This window comes from Rhinichthys klamathensis, unplaced genomic scaffold, assembly GCF_029890125.1.
Source record: "Rhinichthys klamathensis goyatoka isolate OS25496 unplaced genomic scaffold, OSU_Roscu_1.1 h1tg000006l_1, whole genome shotgun sequence".
Lineage (NCBI taxonomy): Eukaryota > Metazoa > Chordata > Actinopteri > Cypriniformes > Leuciscidae > Rhinichthys > Rhinichthys klamathensis.
In genome coordinates, this window is record NW_026606559.1 from 8,251,674 (window position 1) to 8,273,909 (window position 22,236).

At 37.8% G+C, this 22,236-nt stretch overlaps 1 protein-coding gene across 2 annotated transcripts in view; it reads right to left on the reverse strand.

Annotated features, from left to right (window-relative positions):
- Positions 1 to 4,137: 4,137 nt before the first annotated feature.
- Positions 4,138 to 22,236, reverse strand: part of macf1b (microtubule actin crosslinking factor 1b) — a 74,073-nt gene continuing 55,974 nt past the window's right edge. For both annotated transcript variants that reach the window (XM_056258092.1, XM_056258081.1), the window contains 13 exons: positions 16,822 to 17,016; positions 15,407 to 15,532; positions 13,630 to 13,773; positions 12,904 to 13,092; positions 10,908 to 11,022; positions 10,653 to 10,819; positions 10,390 to 10,552; positions 10,139 to 10,293; positions 9,345 to 9,419; positions 7,557 to 7,674; positions 6,106 to 6,272; positions 5,873 to 5,984; positions 4,138 to 4,327 (listed from right to left, as the gene is read on the reverse strand). In XM_056258092.1, coding sequence (XP_056114067.1) covers positions 4,302 to 4,327; positions 5,873 to 5,984; positions 6,106 to 6,272; positions 7,557 to 7,674; positions 9,345 to 9,419; positions 10,139 to 10,293; positions 10,390 to 10,552; positions 10,653 to 10,819; positions 10,908 to 11,022; positions 12,904 to 13,092; positions 13,630 to 13,773; positions 15,407 to 15,532; positions 16,822 to 17,016 — 1,752 coding nt within the window. In that variant the 3' untranslated portion in view covers positions 4,138 to 4,301. The remainder of the gene's footprint in view (positions 4,328 to 5,872; positions 5,985 to 6,105; positions 6,273 to 7,556; positions 7,675 to 9,344; positions 9,420 to 10,138; positions 10,294 to 10,389; positions 10,553 to 10,652; positions 10,820 to 10,907; positions 11,023 to 12,903; positions 13,093 to 13,629; positions 13,774 to 15,406; positions 15,533 to 16,821; positions 17,017 to 22,236) is intronic.

The window sequence follows — 22,236 nt, forward strand, 5'->3', positions numbered from 1 at the left end:
TATTACATATTGATAATGTAAACAACCTTGTGTATTCGTTTACAGTAGCAGTTCAAATGTTAATGTAGAGCTATAGTCATTTGTCCTGCATTGGTTATTGATTAGTTTTGCATGAATTATGAAAATTTTCAGTAGTTCTCTGGGAAGCATTAAAAAAAGAAGAAGTTATTGATTAGTTAATAGTGAACTACCACTTTCATCTGTGTGCTATATTACTTACTAGTTCGTTAATCAGAGTTTCTTGTTAGTTAATAATAGTTACTAGAGATTGTTAATATTGTGTTACTCGTTGGTTCTTGTGTAGTTATTCATTAACGAAGGAACCGTATTCTAATGTGCTACCAATGTTTTTGTGCTAACATTTTGAGAACACTATTAAATGCCAGATAACTTAAAAAAAAAAAAAAAGTTGTTTGTTTTTTACGCACAAAAAGTATTCTCATTGCTTGATAAACTTAAGGTTGAGTCACTGTAGTCACTCGGACTATTTTAACGATGTCTTTAACTTTTGGGTCGGCCAGTTTCAATCCCTTAGAAGCCTATGGTGGAGTGATCCAGCTCTCAGATTTAATCAAAAATATCTTAATTTGTGTTCCGAAGATGAACGAAAGTCTTACGGGGTTGGAACAACATGAGGGAGAGTCATTACTGACAGAGTTATCATTTTTGGGTGAACTATCCCTTTAATATTAACTATTAAGACAGTTGATTCGGGAAAAAAATATTATAGAAGTCAATGGGGTCCATCAACTGTCTGGCCACCGACACAGAAGAAAGAAATTCATACAGGTTTGAAACAACTTAAGGGTGAATAAATGATGGCAGAATTTTCATTTTTAAGTGAACTATTCCTTTAAATGTATAATTACACTGTTACAAGGACATGTTAAAATAAAGTGTACCAAACGTTTCTTCGAGTGCTGCATTTTTCGAAAATGTACAAAGCAGTTTATAGACATTTTATACACAACATTCTATAAAACATTTTATTTGAACAGATTTGTAATCACAAGAAATGTCATAATTAGTGTCACTCCACAACTAGGCCCTAAAAGTAATGCAGTGCTGAACACAAATTCTACAGTAACCTTATTTTACAAGATCAGAAACGTACAGAAAATAAGCAATATTGCTACCATTATTTACAGGCTCAGAGATTTACAGTACAATAATAGCAGGTGCATAGCAGAAGAGGATCTCTTTAGTGTTCAAGAAATGGATTATATAAACCAGCATTTATAAGCTGAACATGAATAATCGAGGAAATGAAATAGATTTTGAGTGTCAAATGGATTTTGCATAGATAATAATCAATCAGGTTAGACATGGCAATAAAACACTTTCATTTCACCTGCCAAGAAATAACTCAAATGCTGTAATCCTGAACCCTCAAAACCCATTTTAACTCTCCGAAATTAAGAGAACCGAACTGCATATGCACAAAATTAAAAGACACACATATTTGATATGTAATTTGAATCAAATGCTACATCCATAACACTTGGTACAATGGTATAATAATTCAACCCATGACATTCACAAATAGGTTTAAGGCAAATAATGAATACAGCAGACTTTGCCCTGAGCAGGACACAATAGAAAAGCAGGGCATATCAATGTGGTTTTGTTTGGCTCAAATAAAAGTCCAAAATAAGCCGGCACTGATAAAGGAGCATTTGCGGTAGGGCTTTATGTCATGTAATCTCATTGAGACCTACACTTTCATATCCTTAAAGGAAGTTATTACAACTGGTGGCATGATTGTAGAAAACCAAAAAAGACATTTTTAGGGGAGAACAAAACAAATACTCTATAGGTGTATATATACTGAAATACACTAATATACATTTTACAGACACTGGGACGTGAAATATGTGGTAAACACAATCAAATGCTAAAGGACATTCCTAAACAGACTCAAAGCTCACAATAGAAACAATCAAGTATTTAAAGACCTCATGAAATGACTCGACGAGTGCAGTTTTCTTTCATGTGTTGCATTCAAGTCATGTTGGAATGATTGTATTTACACCACCAAGTCATAATTATCAGTAGGAAACTCTGGATTTTCTTAAGCTATAATTTTCTGAGTTGGTGACATGTTAAGGCTTGAATACACTACCGGTCTTTTAAAATCTGAGCAGATTTCAAAACACTAGGCATCATCAACACATTCTCATCCTTTGGCGTCATATAGGTGACGCCATATGACATTTCGTCGAAATCTTACGCACATGGCATCCTTTAGCGTCAATATAACACGCACTGTTATGGGTAGGTTTAGGTCTGGGGTATAGGTACGGTTATGACGCCTTGGGATCTGCGTCTCATATTGACGCTAAAGGATTATACAGTGCCATGTGGATGCCATGTGCGTCGGATTTAGACGCTTTTGACATTTCGTCACATGTATGACGCCTTGGGATGAGAACGGGCTGGCATCATATACAGTATGTGCCGACTTTGTAAATGGTTAGGGCCGGTTAACACCTGGTATTAAGATGCGCTTTGGTCGATCGGATCACAAGTGGATGACGTTTTGAGCTTGTCCACTTTCGACCATTTCCACTAGTAGTCGAAAACGCATTTGACCGGATTGCTTTCGTAGTGTATACTCTGTTCGAATAGCCACAAAAAAGACGCCTATTCTCCGCTTACTGACCTAACGCGTAACCATTGTGGGAAGCACGCTAGCCAGACGGGATTTAAACTGTAAGCTGAAGACCCAAGTTTGGTTTGAGGACGAAAAACATATCAAGCACAATAATCCAATCCAACTTTATTCGTTATAAGCACTTTTAAACAACCAAAATTGACCAAAGTGCTGTACAGAAAAATAATCATCTGATCCTCTCTGTGTTTTCCGTCGTATCCGGTCGCGTTCATATGTAAATTGCACAAGCTTACTTTGTCCATTAGATCGAAAGATGTGAAAAAAACCCATAGATTTACAGTACCCACCCATAGACCCTCCCCTGGAGAAATCAGGACAGAAGTGGTTGAAAGTGGACAAAAGAGACGGATTAAAACGCAGGTGAAAACGGGAATGTCTCCCTCGTCTACTTGTGGTCCGATCGACCAAAACGCATCTCAATAGCAGGTGTAAACAGAGCCTAGGTATCATACACTAAATCACTGAGGATCACTACCAGACTTTTGCGCAGAAACTCATGCAGAAACATGGGTTTCATTGCAAGGAGACGTGTGACAAATGACAACAATATGTGTTCTAAAACCAGCTCATGTTTGATATCCTCCGACTGGACCAAATCAGACTGAAGCTAAGAATAAAATCTGAGTCTGTGCCCATCACACACAACGCGATTTTATGATTTTCAAAAATCTGGATAAAAGTACTTCAGCCTTTAAATAAAGAATCAAGGCATTTTTTTTTCAAATATAATAAGAATATTGACTGTACAAATGTAGTTTAAACACATTTTGAGTAGCATTAATGAAGACCGTCCCTGGAGGACTTGCAGCAAAAAACAGGAGCTTCAGGTGGGACATATTGATGGGGCTCATCGCTTTTAAAAAATAAAAAATCCAATAGCCTCATTCACCACCGTGAACTATTACTTACTTGCTGTGGCTTATGGTGTCAGGTGATATTAGAGGGGCATATGAGTATATTTCATGTGGTCTTTAAATTCATGCTCTAGACCCTTAAGTATAGCACTTGAAACCTGAGGATATAATAGCATTAGCCACAGTTACACAGAACAATAACATCGACCCCCAAAGCAGTGCTTATCATAAAGCCTAAACCATAAGACAACAGACATCTGTTTGTTTTTGGTTTATATTTTGCATCACTAACTGTGGGGTATCTATGTAAAACGAATAAAAAGGCAGTGGTTTTACTCTTGAGGATGCAGGGTAAGATTAAGCATTTGCCCCAACAGCAAGCAACTACATACAGAAAATAAAGACCTCAGCGCATGTATGTTGTGTAAAGCACTACACAAGCTATTGCTCTCAGAGACTATGGACATCGTGCTGTTCAAAACCCATGCAAAACATTCTAGCAGTCTCTCATTACACTCAAAGCAGGGAGTTCATTTTGTAAAAACAAAGTCTGTGAAGGTAACAAATCAAGGCATGTTATGATAGGAAACCGATGGTGTAACACACCTCAGAGCACTAGTGCAGAGGAGCTCATGTGATGAGCAAACTGTCTTCATGTGTTCACTGATCTGAGGCCTGCTGGGGTGCTTTTCTGTCCATCCTGGGGTTCAGACCAGCAAGGAACGCCTGCCTGTCTGTCTGTGGTTGATCTCATGGTATGGGACACGATGTGGTCATGTCGGCGGTCTTTCTGCCTCTTCTACAGAAAACAAATCACAAAATTATTCATAATGTACTAAGAAGAGGATACAAATAAATAGGCAGGTCGCAGAAGTTTACAAGGTGAAAAAAACATGTTAAAACAGGATTCACACTGAAAGGAAATCCAATGGACCCTTTTTCACAGACTGTCAACATCGCAAATGTAATAAAGTTAACGTGTCTGTTTTTTCACTTTTAACGCTATACTTTGTGTTATATTTCCTTGGCAGTAAATATCAAAAACGAATTAACACTGATGTGTGAGGAATGACAGCTAATTTCACATCATTCTCTCTTCTGATTGCTGTTATCTATCTCTCTATATGTCTTCCCTCTTTTGGAAAGTTGTGAAAACACTATCAGGTTTATCTTTCCTTTTGCTTTCACTTGCACTTCTGAGAACCTCGGAAATGTGAAAAGGGTCCATTCTTAATGAGCATTGACTTGTTTTCCATATTAGAGTAATTTCTGAAGGATCATGTGACACTGAAGATTGGAGTAATGATGCTGAAAATTCAGCTTTGATCACAGGAATAAATTACAGTTTAAAATATATTCACAGAAAACTTTTAAATTGTAATAATATTTCACAATATTACTGTTTTTACAAATTTTTCGAACAAATAAATGCAGTATTGATGAGCAGAAGAGAATTCTTTCAAAAACATTAAAATATATTAACACCACCAGTGTTGGGTGTAATTAATTACTAAGTTATTTGATTACTTTTCCTTTGACGGAGTAAAAGTTACTTTAACAATTTAGTGTTAAAGTAAGGGATTACTCTTAATTTTTCTGTTATTTAATTACAGTTACTACTGATGTAATTTCATTAAATACTGTGTAGAATAAAGAATGTGGTGGAATTTTTAATAAAATAGATAGTACACTGTCTTTTACTAATCATGATTTGTAGACGCTCTGTGTCGATTGGTAGACGCAACAGGTTTTATTTATTAAGTGTCAATTTGTAGACGCTAGATAGGCAGGGTTAGAGAAAAATCCATGACAAGAACTATTATATATAAAAAATAGTGGATTTAACATCAAAATTTAGTGTTAAAAAGTATGTATTTAATGTAACCATCTCCATTTACATCCTTTGGTGAGTTAAAAAATAATTTATGCAACTGTATATTGTTTATTTGAAAGAATTAAAAGTGCAGTTTCATGTCTATCATTGTATTGTTCAACTGGTCGAGGTTTATATGGGGTTTATAAAGTAATTACTAACTAACAAGTAATCCAATACATTTTAGATAGAGTAATTAGTACAGTAATCTAATAAAACTGTTGAAGATGTAATTATTGACTTTTTTTAGAGTACGGTAACTTACCGAACACTGCTGACCACGATTGAATGTTAGTGTATTTTTTCAACTGTTTGGAACTGTGTTTTCTAATGTAGAACTGCCAGATTTCTTAAAGAATAATCCAAAACAAGCCCTAATATTTTGCATTTAGATATTTATACTGGAAAACAAATGCATACTGTATGGCAAATACACACTGCGACAGAGCTGAGTTTAAACCCGACTTTAACCTGAATGTGAAGGTGAGTCAATGTCGGCACAGAAATGGTCGCTCCCCAGTGCAGCAATAGAGCTCCTGGGTCGAATACACCTCTCACCAGAGAAACTTCTGCGTAGCAATGCCTATGTCAGGACAAAAACAGAGTGACTTCAGACAAACTAACCCTACCAATGACATTGGGAGGTCTTCAATGTTTTAGTATTGTTGCAAGGAATGCAGTCAGTTCGCAGTGGTCTGGTGTACCTTGCGTGTCAGTGGGCTGCTGGGAGCTGAAGCGCTGCTGTATAAACTCAGGCTGGAGTTGGATCTGCTGACAGTCAGGCCTTTAGCACTCCCTCTGCGACCCGATGCCTCGAACGCGTCCGGAGAGAGATACTTCTCCTTGATCTTCAGGTTTGTACGTCCCTTTACTGTGTGAGAAGAACCGGAGAAATGATGCGTGTCAGTTTTTCTTTCAGAAGCTGATGGTGATGCTGGTTTATTTCAGAGATTTGGCTATGTGTTTATGAATTACTCATTTGTGGTGGTTGATATGGGTTCTTCAATAGGCAGTGCCAAGGACTTTAACTTTAACTTTAAAATACATAATACATCCACTACCATTCAAAAGTTTGGTGTCAATAAGTTTTTTGAAAGAAATCAATACTTCTGTTGCAAGAATGCATTCTATTTATCAGTAGTGTCAGTAAAGACTTTTACATAATTACACAAATAAAATGAAATCTATTTCAAATAAATGCCGTTTATTGAACTTTCTATTCATTAAAGAATCATGAAAATGTGTCATGGTTTCACTGTTTTCAACATTCATAATAATCAGAAATGTTTCTTGAGCATCAAATCATCATATTAGAGTGATTTCTGAAGGATCATGTGACACTGAAGCCTGAAGAGTAATGATGCTGAAAATACAGCTTTGAACAAAGGAATAATATTCAACTAGAAAACAGTTATTTTAAATAGTGGTAATATTTCACAATATTACTGTTTTACTGTACTTTTGATCAACTAAATGCAGCCTCGGTGAGCAGAAGAGACTTCTTTTACCAACCCCAAACGTTTGAATGGTACTGTATGTGCTTTAGTTTGTTTTATAGTAGCAACTTCTTGTTTTTCTTCGAACTTATGAAGAAAGTAGTGACGGAAAAGTCTGTGTAATTATACAGTACACAATGAATATGATATTAATAGCGGACAATTACTTATTAGATCATTTGAAATCTAAGAAAAGAGCAAGACTTTCCAGGATGCTTGGGTCTCATTGGCTGATCATCACACAACAATCACGAGTTAGAGGTGGACAGGTTTGTAATTAGCCAAAGCAACCAAACGGGAGATGAGATCAGCCAATGCTGTTAAGATTATTGTCTTGGCCATATATTGGTTGTTGTGGAATTACAAATGTAAGAATCTGTTAAGGATCTTACATCCTTCCATAACATCACATGAAAAACTAAGGGGAATTTAGCATTTAATGTAAAGATGATGACGTGATGAATGATTAGTTTAAGCAAACAATGTACACAGCCTTAGTTACACTTGATGACTGCAGAAATACCAACAGCTCGTTTTCAATAAAGAATCCTGCTGAAGATATAACCAAATCTCCTGGTCTTGACTTCTGAGTTTCCTACATTGTCCTCTACTGATTTGATCTATGATATGCAGATTTTGAATTAATGCAAGTTATTCACCTCTACAAGGGTCATTCTTCACCAGAAACTCATCTAATGCCGTCCATCCACCACCAACTCGAACCATCAGACTGCTTCGGAGAATACGAACCATCCGCAACTGCTGAGAGTCTCCAAACTAGTGCAAATCACAGATTTGAATGAAAATCACATGTCAAGCATGTAGCTGTGAATATGTAGTTGTGCTGCACCATTTACACCTGGTATCTGTTTTGGGCACTAAATACAGTGTAAACAGTGACTATAAAATTTGATGTAGTAAGTATGAAATCAGAGATCCGTCCCTCAAGTGGCCACAGAAGACACGTTAGCATCAGGTGTAGTTGGCGATCTGCGTCACCTCATTACTTGTGATCAGATCATCCAAGACTATGGGCCCTATTTTAACGATCTAAGCGCATGGTATAAAGGGCACGGCGCAAGTGCACTGAGGGCGTGTCCGAATAAACCAATCAGAGTCTCCCATTCCCTTTAAAAGCCAGTTGTGCTCGCGCCATGGCGGATTCGCTATTTACATGGCGGAATTTGCAAGCGGAAAAACTGAACGCTTTTCTAGCGAGGAAACGGATCTGCTCATGCTCGGGGTTAAGCAGACCATCTACGAGACAAAGTGTACGTGGCACACATTACTAATGCCGAGTTCAGACTGCACGATTTTAGCCCCGATTTTGGCTCGCCGACAGGCTTTGAGAAATCGCCGACAAATGCCCGAAATCACAGGCAAATCGGTGCTAGTTCACGCGAGTGACAATCACGCAGTGTGAATGAGCAAAGACGCGATCTGAGAGAATCGCCGACGAGTCGCCGACGCCCGTGAGATATTTGGCATGCTAAATATCTGGACCTGTCGGCGATTCACAATCCTGCTGTGTGAATGTGTTCTGACTGAAAACTACATCAGCGATGACCGACAGCCAATGAGAGAGCAAGATACAAGGAGGAGGAGGAGGAGTTATAGACCAGAATATCAGTATTTTAATAGATAGGCCTATATTTACAATTATATCAAACAGAAACAAAGCACAAACATTTGCATGACCAGCAGCAACAGCAGGACATTTGCAAAATTATTTATTTACCCCCAACTCTCTTTGCAAAACACAGTCCTTGCTCCCCTCGTCTTCCAAACCATTTCCTGCATAAACTGTTTATTTATTTTTTTCATTTTCGCTACAAATCAGTGCACAGACAATTTGTAGGCTATCATTTTTGCTAACAAATTCAGTGTCGCGCGAGAACTCCGGTCTCACGCACGCGTGATCTTCCGTTATTTCCTATCACTTCTCGCGTTTGTTTGGTTGTGAAACGTAGTTTGCGGACCAGGCAGAAGTTGTCGGCGATTCTTTCTTTTGTAAAGTCATGCAGTGTGAAACCTCCTGTCGCCGATCCATCGTGCAGTGTGAACACAGCAGCAACTGAATGTTACCCCAGATAGTCATGCAGTGTGAAAACAACAGTGACCCGATTATTTTGAAAATCGTGCAGTCTGAACTCGGCATTATGCGCTCTTTAAATAACAAAAATAATATTTGCGCCATTGAGTTTAGACCAGGTTTCAGTTGGTCAATGGCGCAGTCTATTTCAGTTGCCTCAATAGCAATAGCAAACGCACAAACAATGCGCCACACACTTCGTTTTCAGACCAGCAGACCATGGGTATTTAAATAACTTGTCGCAGGACATGAAAATGATAGCTGCATCGGGCTGAAACTGTATGGTAGGGCCCTAGGTGTTTTTATTGCCAGTTATAAACAGCCATATTAGTTCCTAGAATATATTTCCACTCACCCTATAGCGGTTTGCGCTAATTTGCTCGACTTGAAATCTCTTTGGACAGTTGCACTGAGAGACCTGACGACTCACCTGCAAAATTGTGTTTTTGTTAGTCATATTACAGAAAAACTCAATGTAATGATAAGAATGCACTGGGAAAAAAATATTTTCATACATTAAATCAAGATACATTTACTTGAGATAGTAAGTCTTGTTTGATAATTAAAATTTAAACTGAGTTTACGCTTAAAACAAGAAAAAATGTCTGTCAGTGTTGTGAGAAAAATAAACTTAAAGGGATAGTTCACCCAAAAATGACTCTTATGTCGTTCCAAACCTGTAAGAATTTTGTTCATATTCGAAACACCCTCCATAGTCAGTCAAAGCAACTACCACTGTGACGCTTCATAAAGTTCATTAATAGATAGTAAAACTAATCTAATTAATTTAAAAGATCTTCATTTGTGTTTCGAAGATGAACAAAAGTCTTATTGGGTTGGAATGACATGAGGGTGAGTGATACATTTTTTTTTAACCTTTTTGGGTGAACTAAACCTTTAATTCAATTGGAAAAAAACGAACCCTACTGACAGATTTGTTTTTCTTTTTTTAAGCATAAACTCACTTAATTTTGATATATATATAAATATATATTTTTTTAGAAAACAAGACTTATATCCTAAGTCAATTTCCTTATCAAGTAAATGTATCTTGATTTAAGAAATTTTAGATATCAAAAACAAATATTCTAAGTAAGATAATAACATTTTGCAGTGTGTATATGAAAGATGAAACAGAACTACACATACCTCCTCATTGATTTGGTCTACATCTATTGCTTTTCTGTAAGGGTCTCGGCTTGGGTGGAGGGCACTCACAAATTCATAGTAGTCAATGAATCCATCACCGTTTACATCAAATATGTTAGCAACAGCCGTCATTTCCAGGGAGTTGGTGGGAAATTCTGTCCATATGCAAAGGCAAATATTGTGAAGTTACATGCATATAAAACACCTCAAAGCAAAAATGTAGCAACCAAGAGTGTTAAAACTGCGCTTACTAGAGGCCAGAACATTGTCGATTAACTCCTTGTGAGTTATTCGGCCATCCTGATCTCGATCAATGCTACGAAAAACATCCAAAATCCGGGATTTGAGGTGACTTATCCACTGCATGTATCTTTTCCGCCAGATGTTGAAGTCAAAATTAGCAAACTCCTCCAACTGCATGTGCCAAAGAGAAGGTTCTTAGACCAACCGTATAGATTCAAACAAAAACATATTATTTTATCAAAGCTACAGCACAGTCATGACTCATGATTACCTCTTTTAGCCTCTGAAGATGTTCCTCTAGTCTACTCTGCCTGCCGTGTGCCAAGAGCCAGAGCTTCTGCCAATGACTCACCAGCTGACACATCATGGGGGTTTGAGGGTCCAGTTTATCCAGCGGTAGAGGCACTGATAGCGTAGGCTTTGCCATGCCTCTTCTCTCTATTCATGCAATGCAATCCACAGAGATTACAGCTGAATGCATACACACAATAATCACAGTAATGAATCACACTGATTCTCTACTCACTTGTTGGTGCCTTGCGACTGGGGGAAGCCTGCTGCTTGGGAACCAGCTTGTGTTTACAGGATTTTGTGGCATTTTCAACTTCTGGTACCTTCCCTTTCATCTCATCCATAAAATCCTGCAAAAGCATCATTTTCTGAATGTAAACCTTATTTAAATGATGATTAAATGCTGTGATGTCATCATGATCTTGTTTTGATTTGAACTTTTTAGATTTTTAGAATTTTTTTAATTGTTGCTCTATGTACATCAGTTTTATTTTAGTATCATTGAGATACTATTGTAGTTTTTATTAATAGTTTGAATTAGTTTTTATTTTCCCCCTTTTTATTAAAAAAGTTCCTTACATTTTTAGTATTCTTGTTGTGTTTTTTTTGGTCATTTTTATTATTATTATTTTTGTCTATATAGTTTTTATTAAGCTTTATTTCTGTTTTAGTTATTTTAGTACTATATATATATATATATATATATATATATATATAATAAACGACATTAGTTTTTTTATTATTCTTTTATTATATTATTTTAATTCAGGTAACAACAAATGTGTTTTTTTATTGTTTTAGTTTTATTTAACTTCTGGGGATCCCTTCAGGGATCTGTCTCTGGAGGTCCACACACAGAGGTATTTGGATCTGGTTCCTTTAGTCCATTATGATGACACCAGCCTCTCTGTGTTTTTCCGGGCAGTTTTCCGAAGACGGGCCTCGCGGGAGCTTCCAGGACTATGTGGAGTTGGTGTTTGTCCACAATGGATCCCCGATTACCATCGTGGAGAGCGACGAGAAAACCAGCATGCCAGCCACAGCCATCTTTCCAGTGAGGAAAACTCCCAAGTCTATTCCAGTGAGAGAGATTCCGGAGTCTGTTCCGGTGAGAGAAATTCCTGAGTCTGTTCCGGTGAGAGAAATTCCTGAGTCTGTTCCGGTGAAAGAAATTCACCAGTCCAGAGCCCGTTCCAGCCCCAGAGTCTGCTCCTGAGAATACAGCGCTGACCATTATGGCCATGGCCATTTTGTGTGTGTGGGCTGCACACACGTGTGCTCCAGCCCCTGACCGCAGTCCAGTGACGTCACCAGCCCCACTCCAAACCCAGTGCCAAGCCAGAACACATCGGTCGGAAGAAAGCAGTTTAAGCCCACCGCAGATGTCGAACCCTTCTCTGCCGCGAGCTGCGAGCCCACTGGTTGGCGAGCCCAACATCGCTGCGGAGCCTGATATGTACGAGTCTGACCAGGTGCGCGTATCGGCTGTTCCTCACTTGTTTTCATTTACCCCTTCAAGTAGAGTAATGTAGAGAATAGTGAATGAGAGTATAGGGGGTGATTTTGAACACAGCCCTCGAGTTTTGTCAGTTCATGGGTCGGTGTCAGATTTGGATTACATGGTTTTAATTCCCTCAGTGTTCTAAGAATCTTTATTAAAGTCTGTTTGTTTTGCTATTTTGTCTTCGGGTGCATTAATACAGCCACAAACTTTTACATTGTAGTCAATTTTTTGTGAGCTTTTTGGTTTTCTATGCAGTGTTTTTTGCCACAAAAAAAATTTCAATTAAATAAAAAAAATAATTACATTTAAAATGAACCAAGTTCAGTGTTTTCTTCTTCGCTCATATTTAAATTTTTAAAAATTCAAATATATTTTAAAATATTTTCCACACATTTTGATGGTTCCGTCAGACTTGTAGTAACATAATAATAAAAATATATATATTCCCTCTGAGCATCACTTTTGGCCACTACGGCATTTACAATATGTATCTGCTTTTCTAAAAGGTTTAGTTCACCCAAAAAAGAAAATGCTGTCATCATTTACTCACCCTCATGTTCTTCCAAACTGTATGACCTTATTTCTTCAGTGGAACATAAAAGAAAGGTCTTTCTCAACTGAAGAAATAAGTCATACATGTTTGTACTGACTTGAGCGTGAGTTAATGTGGACAGCATTGTCATTTTTGGGTGTTTAATATGAATAGTTTATTATTGGGTTTTAGTACCGCATGCTGGGTGATGAGCTCTGCGGTGATCTCTAAGTCTTCAGGCAATGGCTCCTGTTCCTTTAGACTGAGAGACTCTTCAGTGGAAGAGATCCAGTCCAGTAACCGCTGTACCTCCTCTCTCTCTGCCTCTAGAGCAGACAGTGTGGTCTGGATCCTCTCGGCCTGCTGCTTCGCCCACATCTGGACCTGATGCACGAAATCACACATGTACATGTAACACACTTATTCTTCTACACTGAGAATAGTCAAAAATAAACAACACGACAGTGACCACCAAAAGTTCTTCATGCACATTAAACAACCTCAATTGCACTCTCAAGAATAAAGTCCAAAATATTTATTATAATCTCACTGTCTATAGTTTTATAGTACCACCGGTAAGTAGGAAACTTGATTATACAATTTACAACATATCATTCCACTTAAACGGTGACAAAGAATCTTATTGGTGGAGCTCGCTTCAGGGTTATAATTAGTGTAATTCTTTAGCGGGAGTTCAGCAATTATGTGATTTTTCAAAACCTAATTTGAAATCACTTTTACAGAACCATATTTCATCACTTAGCAGCAACCTCAGAGCTCATGGTAGGTCTGCCTTGAAAGTTTACACTGTATGTTATTGGTAAAAGTCCATTGAATTAGATTTTTTGTTGCACTCTAATAGTCAACAGATTGCAACTGTTATATATCTAGTAGGCCTGCTCATCCTCTAACTTGACTCACCTCCTCATAGCGAGTCTTTGTGATACTGATCCATGACTTGATGGTGATGACAGAGTCAGGGTGACAGGAGGACAGAATCTCTTCACCCAGTTTGCGAATGTTCTCTAGCTCCATCTGCTGATCGTTCAGGGAACTCATTGACTCCTGCAGATCACAGACACAATCATGCAACTCATATGATAACATTGGCACCAGCTATTTGCACTAAGTGTTAGATGCTATTTATACTTAGTGCAAAGAGTGGCAGATACTATTTGCACCTTAGTAGTATATTATAAAAACATATTCAGTGTATATGGTTATATTTATTAAAATCATAAATGCATGCTGCCTTATTAGGTCATCCTTACCCAACAAACACTTTATTCGCACTATTAAATACCCGTTAGGCACTTTATTTCCACTTTTCAAATATTTTCTAAATTTGTATTGAATATAAACGCCTGTCTAAGCTGATGTGAAATGAAAAGCGTGAAGAATGAGTTCGGAAAAAGGCGGATTCGAACCCGGGTTGGTCGCATCAAAAGCCAACACCACCCATCTTACTCTCCATGCCACTGCTCCTGTTCTCAGCAGGATTTCTTTTGTTTCTTGTAATTCTTTGTAATTTCGTCTGGCTTAACCATTGGTGCCAGTGGCACGGTTAGTTTAAAGGGGTCATATAATGGTACATGCACCTTTACAAGTTGATTGTACTGAAATGTGTGTTGGCAGTGTCTGTACACAACCATCATATAATAATAAAAATCCATCCAGTGGTTTGTTTTAATCTCCTTATATGTTTTCCCCTGCCTCAAATCGAGCCGTTTCGAGCCTGTGACGTCACAAGCTCGCACGCCCCTCCCACGATTGTTGATTGACAGCAGCGTTTCAACACAGACCCGCCCTCGCTCGTGAGGGAGCTGTCAATCATAGTCTGCGCGGCGCGGACCGGCGCGGTCATTGTTGATATGCTGGAGCACTGTCTATGAGCAGAATGGCGTCTAAGCGATTGTGGTGTTCTGTTCTTGGGTGTAATAACGAACACAGCAGTCATTTTAATGTTCCTAAATCCGAACCGCTGAAGACGCAGTGGCTGAGTTTGTTTTCGAAGGGAATATTCCCCACGAGCAACGTCAATGCTCTCATGTTTGCGCGAATCATTTCTCACCAGACTGCTTTATAAACGAGGATCAGTATAAAGCTGGTTTTGCTAAGAAGCTGCTCATGAAAAAAGGATCGGTACCAGATATTCGTGTTCCTGCTGAATCTCCAGAAGAACGGAAGTGAGTGTAACGTTTTATTAAACTTTATATTAATATATTAATCTTTGCAAATCGCTAGCTGGACGCTTCACAATGAATGCGTCTAAGGTTTACACTCAGGGTACATTACGGCATGTTTTCTATGTATGACGTTCTCAATATAATTCCTAATCCCACGTTTATACTGAACAACGCGTTATGGTTATTGTGTTATTGTGTTACAAACGGTGTACGCACAGAACAGAGAGGCGGAGTCAGCAAAGCTCATTATCATTTAAAGTCATATGCACTGAAACGGCGTGCTGAAAACAGAGGTGTTTTTGACCAGGTAAAATAAGTGTTTTCTTACAATACTAATGAGAATTTTTAATTAAAGTATATTACAAACTTTTAATTTAGACCCTAAAGAATCATACTAGCTTGTACAAAAATGCCATTATATGACCCCTTTAAAAAGCCTCTGCCAACAAGGCGGGCTATAGACGCCCTGTATACATTTCTGGAGTAATAAGTGGGTCCATTTTCCACCATACCTGATGACATGTACGAAATGCCAGAAGAGCCTCCTCTTCCTCAGGCAGCACTCCGTACTTCAGGACCCTCTCAACATCTGAAAGATGATCCAGGAACGAATGAACCATCACATCAAACTCTTCCGCCTAAGAACGACAAAGGTACAAAGTGTGCAAAATGTTGGGATTATCAATATGCCTGATTGTACACTACTGTTCAAAAGTTTAAAGACATTGCTTTTTTCAGCAAGGATGCATTAAACTGATCAAAAGTGACAGTAGACAATTATAGCTAAGCCTAATGTTACAAAAGATTTCTATTTCAAATAAATGCTGTTCTTTTGAGCTTTCCATTCATCAAAGAATCCTGAAAAATAAAATGTCACAGTACTCTATTTTTGATCAAATAAATCTTGGTGAGCATAAGAGACATTAAAGACATTAAGAGATATAAAAAAAAAAACTGTAAATGATAATGTAACTAACAAATAACAACAGTTTGGAAACATTCATCGCATTCAAGGGAAAAAAGACTTCTATTTTATTAATATTATAAAGTTTTAGTAATTTTTTGCATGTTTTCGTCAATTTTATTAGTTTCTTTTAAAAATGCCTGTTTAGTTTTTATTAATTTTTATGGTAACTTTATTTCGATGGTCCACTTTAGACATAATAATTATAAGTTACTTTGCAACTCCATGTCAACTAACTCTCATTAGAGTATTAGTAGACTGTCTATTAATATCTGCTAACACTGTTTTTTAATGCTTCCCAACAGACATTCAACTGACTATAAGTAAATTTACTACAACGTCAAGTTATACTACTAACCCAAACCCTATCCTAACAGTCAACTAATGCTCTAATGAGAGTTAGTTGATATAGTTTAAAAGTTTCTTATTGTTAGTAGAATGTCTAAAGTGGACCATTGACGTAAAGTGTAACCATTTTTATATTATTTCTAGAAATTCAACTTAACTTATTTTGTTTCAGTTAGTTGTGAAGGCAAAATTTCAAATTTTCTTTTCGTTTAAGTTGAAGTTTGATCTATTTTATTTCTGTCAGCGTTTATTTTATTTCAGGTTTTTTGTTGTTGTTGTATTTTTAGTTTTAGTTAATGATGACAAACTACAGTACCTTGAATGTTATGTTAGTGCTCTGAATAAAAGTATCAGCCAAATGCATATTGTAAATATGCATTGTAAAATATGTAAATATTTATTCCTGTAGCTCAAACAGTAGAGCGTTGGCGCTTGCAACGCCAAGGTCATGGGTTCGATTTCCAGGGAAAGCAAGAACTGGTAAGAATGTAAAACGTGTACCTTGAAATGCAATCTAAGTCTGCGTCATCCAAATGCATAAATGTAAAATTAAATATAACTTCTGTGACTGAAGGTTCCATGACTATCATACGGCACAGTGGAGCGTGACTGTACCTGCTGAAGGGCCGCCTCTAGTCTAGCCTGTCTGGACACCGAGAGTTCGCACACGTCCTCCCAGCGGCCCTCCAGCTCCTCCATCTGCTCCTGCAACCAGTGGGCATCAGCCATGCTGCTCCGTGTCAGATCCCTGACCGAACGCTTCAGTGTCCGGATACAGCTGGCACGCTTCCCGAGCTCGCGCTGGAACACCTGCAGGCACAGAGAAGGTGTAGGGGTCACCTAGCAGCTCAGACCTAAAGTCCACACTCTCAGAAGCAAAGGTTTAGTGGGGTTCTATATTGAACCACAGGGTTCTTGACTCAATTTGAAAGAATGCTTTATGTTAAAATATCTTAAATGATTGCATGACACTTTCATGTTAAATGGATTATTTAGATTTTTTTTTTCTGATGATAAAGTATGTTTATGAGCTGTTTAATTCATAACATTTATGAATTAAAATAAAATGAATGAATTCAAACTAAATCCATAAATGATCCCATGATGGGAACCCCTAAAAGCTTCTATATGAAGTGCCTCACAGAACCCTTTAAGGTTCTATGTAGAAACTTTTCGTTAACACTTTACTTGAAGGGGTGTGCATAAGACTGACATGACACCTTCATAACCATGACATGACATATGTCATGAATATGAAATAGGGTTTGTAGTGGAAATTTTAATGATATTCATTGATCTTTAGTAAAATATAGACGATTCAAAGAATGTCACATGTGTGTCTCTCACTTGTAGTGAGAGAAGATTCTGTTTATGTACCTGGGGAGGCAGAAGAGGGAGACACTCCAGAGAACAGACGAACAAGGACCTCTGACCTAGATGTCAGAAGGCCACTTAAGCAGGGGGGCTTATTGGGCCAACTAGTCTATGGAAAACTACTGGGAGGAAGGCTCTGGGGGGAAGAAGGCCTTGAAACTAAGATAAAAGCTAGTTCAGTCTGTCTGGGGGGGTGTCACTCTTCTGCACAGGGTTACAACTGTGTATTAGACTGCTCCTATTCTTGCAAGAATAAATACTTCTATTTTATATAATTTGACTCTGAGTGTCTCTTACGCAGTGATGTTTGCTTGAGATGAATTTTTGCCACAACAGTTTTGGTGTCAGAAGTGATATTCCTTGGACGTGCCTCCTGGACCTGAGATCGGACGGTGTTTGGCCACCTGGACTAAGTAAGTTCCAGCTCTACCTCGTAAACTTGAGAGAGAGGGGCCGACCGATATCAGGGCCGGGAGAATCGACCACTGGAATCTAAAGAACCCGCAGGTGGCAACAGAAGCATCTCTGGTAAGAGACAGTTCAATTTAGTTTCTTTGGGTAAGTTAATTAAATTCAGTTTAATTGGGGAGAAGAGTGAAATTGAACCATATTGGCTGAAGACTGTTTCTGTGGTACGTAATCTGAGATTAATTGAGGTCTGTAACAGATCAAGAAATTTCAAGCAGATAAATAATCTGGGATTAAGTGAGAACTGTAACAGATCAAGAGATTTCAAACAGATAGGTACCCTGAAAATTAGTTGTTCCACGACGGAGCAAATTGTTTTTAGGTACTGAGGCTAATTAGGGGGAACCAGAATTTTTTGGTAAACCTTAATTAGGAGGGCACTAATAGTGCAACCCGACCGATTTGGGTTAAAAGAAAAGAATCGGATTTGTTTAGGGACGCCTAACAGATTAAAGAAAACGCGCGTTGAAGAGAAATCCACAGAGAACAGAAAACAGCCAGTATGGGGATGTCTCAAAAGCAAGCTTGCGAAATTTGATACACCGGTTTTCTGTAGAACTAGGAAAGTATGGGGGAAAATGTATGTTTTAGATATTGAAAAAACTGAGAAAATACCGTGATTTCCCAAGGGAGGGAACACTGAGCACAAATAGACTAAGAGTGTGCGAGAATCAGTGGAACAGGGCAGCGGGACAAAAGGTTGTTGTGGCTGCGTTCAACATGTGTGTAAAAAATGTGAACAGATAATGGATGCATGACATGGGATGTCTATAGAACTTAAATTTATATGACAAGGATTTAAGTAGCAAGAAGCAATAAGGCTGTCTGTGTGAAATAGAGGGAACTGTAAGAGAGACTTGATGGAAGAGGGAAGTGAAAAAAACAAAAGGTTGAGAGACGTGTGTGTGGGGATTGTGCAAACAATCATGTACTGGTTAGATAATGAAGGAACTGGCATGTAGGAAAAAGAAAGGAGAGGATACAGAAGGAACTGGCATGTAGGGAAAGATTGAGAAGAAATATAGTAGAAAACTATATGTGATGAAAATAAAATGTCTGACAGAATTTATGGAAGTCAAATTAACTGTTTAAATGATATGAAAAGTTTTAGAATAAAATAAGGCATTGTATGATTGACAGGGATTAACATGATAGGAAGAATGTTTTAAGCAGAACGGGGAACAATTCTAGATTTTGATAAAATAATGATTGAAATGATGATATATCTGCTTTATTTTATTAATGTTAAGAAAATAAGGGTATTGAAGCAAGTAGCTATAATGGTTGTCTGGGTAATTTACGGACTGAGTAATATAATCTGTTTTGGAGAAACAGTAGAGATAAGACTGAGACAATAATGTGATGGAAGGAAAAAAGGCTTCAAACCAGTTGTAATGAAAATAATGATGTACAAATTGTTACACTTTATGAAGAGTAACTGAACAGTCCTGGGAAAAAATAAATAAATAAATAGTGAGACAGAAGAGAGCAAATGCTGTAAACAGCTCTGCTCTGAAGATCTCACTTTGAGGAGATTTGCAGATGATGTTTTGTAAAAGATAAGCTGGGATAACAGCAACAGTACTTGTAATTAGTGTTGTTGATGATAATACCAAATTGGTAAGGTAAAGACAGAAAACAAATTCGAATATTTTGAGCATTTTCTGTGCTGTTCATGAAATTATGTTCTGCCAATAATAATGATGAAGAGTATGATTTGGCTATTGTGATTAAATCCGCCATTGGTGGACTGTAAAGAGAATACAGAGAACTGCTTATCAGTGGGTCTGTTTACATTCCTGAATGGGACACACAATGCTTCAAGGGCGTGCAGTAAGTTGGAGCCGTTTGCAAGCTCACAGTGATCAAACTATAGTCAAGGTGTCTGATGCTGTTATTGAGGCTGACACATGAATCCAAGGCTGACACATGAATCCACCAGATGACAGAGAGTGTCTTGATTGTGGTCAGCAGGACCATTTAACACGTAACTGTAAATGCACACCAAAAAAGGTGTTTAAAAAATGTGATAGTGACACATTTCTGGTAATAATGTGGGTTTGAAAGTAGATCAGTTTAAATGACGACAGTAACATTTTTCGTCTGAAAAATAAGAGATAAAAAACAAGGTCAAAAGATTGAAGTCTTAAAGTGAATCCTTTTGAAGAAAAGATCTATAATAGTAATTTTTATAAGTGAATTGATGAATACAGGATGTAAAATTAATGACTCCAACAGATGTGAGTTGCAAAATATATCAAAGGTAACTAGAAGGATGATTGTGTTTTAATTAAACATTTTAAAAAGGGTTCAGGTAATGTGGAGAGACAGATCTCAAAGATGATTTATAATAACTGCAAAAGATGCAGAGTAGCCCTGTCAAAGTTAGTGTGAAACCTAAATGGAGATTGATAAACTCCTAGGAAAAAAACAAAAAACTTTGAAGTCAGAGATTAAACTATGGTAATTGAGATTAAGAAATGTGAAACGTTATTGAGAACTAGAATAATTACCATTATGTAAGAACAAATAAGCAGAAGCAGTAGGCTACTGAATTAACAGTTGCTAAATGTAAAATGTTGAAAGGCATCTGATTAAACAAACAGCTTGAAAAGTTGACCATGAAAGAACTAGAAGCTGATGTTTTGCTTTCAAAAGATAAGTTTGTTATGGGCTGTAATGAAACAGTTCGCTTATCTAAAATCTGATGTGTGCTGTGCCTGAAACTGCCAGTGCGACAGAGACTCAATCTGAGTGGAAATTTGTAATGTCTAAATTCCCTGAGGTGGGCAAAAGATAAATATAAATAATATGTTTATTTGAAACCGTATGTAATTTCTGGCAAAGATGCCTTAAGCTGGGATAGAGTTAAAAGATAATAGATAAATGTTTGATGTTAGAAGTATATGAGAGAGCAGTGTACCATCCAATAGAGTCTCAGAGTCTCTCTCATTCAATGAGTCAGCTAAAAGCTGGTATCTGTGATAATAAGTAAAGCACAGTGTTTCAGTTGAAGATCATAGACACAGAGATGTTTTAAAAATAAAACTGAATGACTTTAAAGAAGTATTTAAAATAATAATACAGATAGAGATGACATTTTGATTAGGTTAATTTAGGACCAGTAACTTCTTTGTCTGATCTTAGTCCCCACCATGAAACGGGGGAGGGGCCGACGGAAATGTACACTGAATGTACAGTTGTGATCTAAATTCACTGAGTATAATCCAAGTAGCTAGGTTGCTGCTTTTAAGATAGTTAATGGATTTAAGTGATTAAATACTGTTGTTTTTGACCTGTCTCCCTATGTGAACACTATTAGGCAATCGGAATGGCTCTGGTGACTCTTGAACGTGCCTTTCCTAAGCTCTAGAAAACAGCTGAGTTCTGTTGAAGCAAACAGCCTGTGATGGGAAAGAGCGGTCACCAGTGGGCACGAGTGGCTACTCAATGACGGGTAAGACCTTCTATTGGCCAGACAGGGGGCAACCCAAGCCAGAGTGGATCACGTAAAGTCACTGGCATCTCAAGATGGAGGTGTTTATGTGAGAAAGGTATGAGAGTGGAGCGGATGACTGTGAGGCCAGCAGCATCCTTTATCGTTAGGGCGGATGAGCTGTGAGGAGTTACAGACAGTCTGACCCCGAAACGTGAGTGTTCCTCTAATACCAATCACCAGAAACCGCATTCATTGTATGGCTTGTTTTTTTTATTGTGACAAGCGTCTGCAAATATGCCAGGGGAAAACACCCTGATGGAGATTATAGATAAAGGGCTAACAGGAGTGGGCGAGCAGGAGCCAGCTGAGGCCATTGAGTGATTCCCATTAGTTGTTGTGGAGACAGTAGCAAAACTTTTTATGTACTGGTTTGCCTTATGGGCAAGGAAAATCATAGTGTTGATTTTGAACTAATATGTTATAACATAGTTTTAACTCTTGAAGGTCGTTAGACATGGTGGTGGCTAAAGATGAAGACAGCTTTTGATTTAAGGAAAGTCTGGATGACAAAGGTGAATGGTCAAAGGTTATTGTAAGGAATACAAATTTTGACTAAGTTACAGCCTTAGGAGGCTGGTGAAAAAAATTATTTGTTTATAGTGAGAGAGACTGCTTGAGCGGAGGAAGGGATGGTAACTGTGTCTGTCTTTCTGTTATTGGCCTGCTAGAGCAAGCTGAAGCAAAATAAT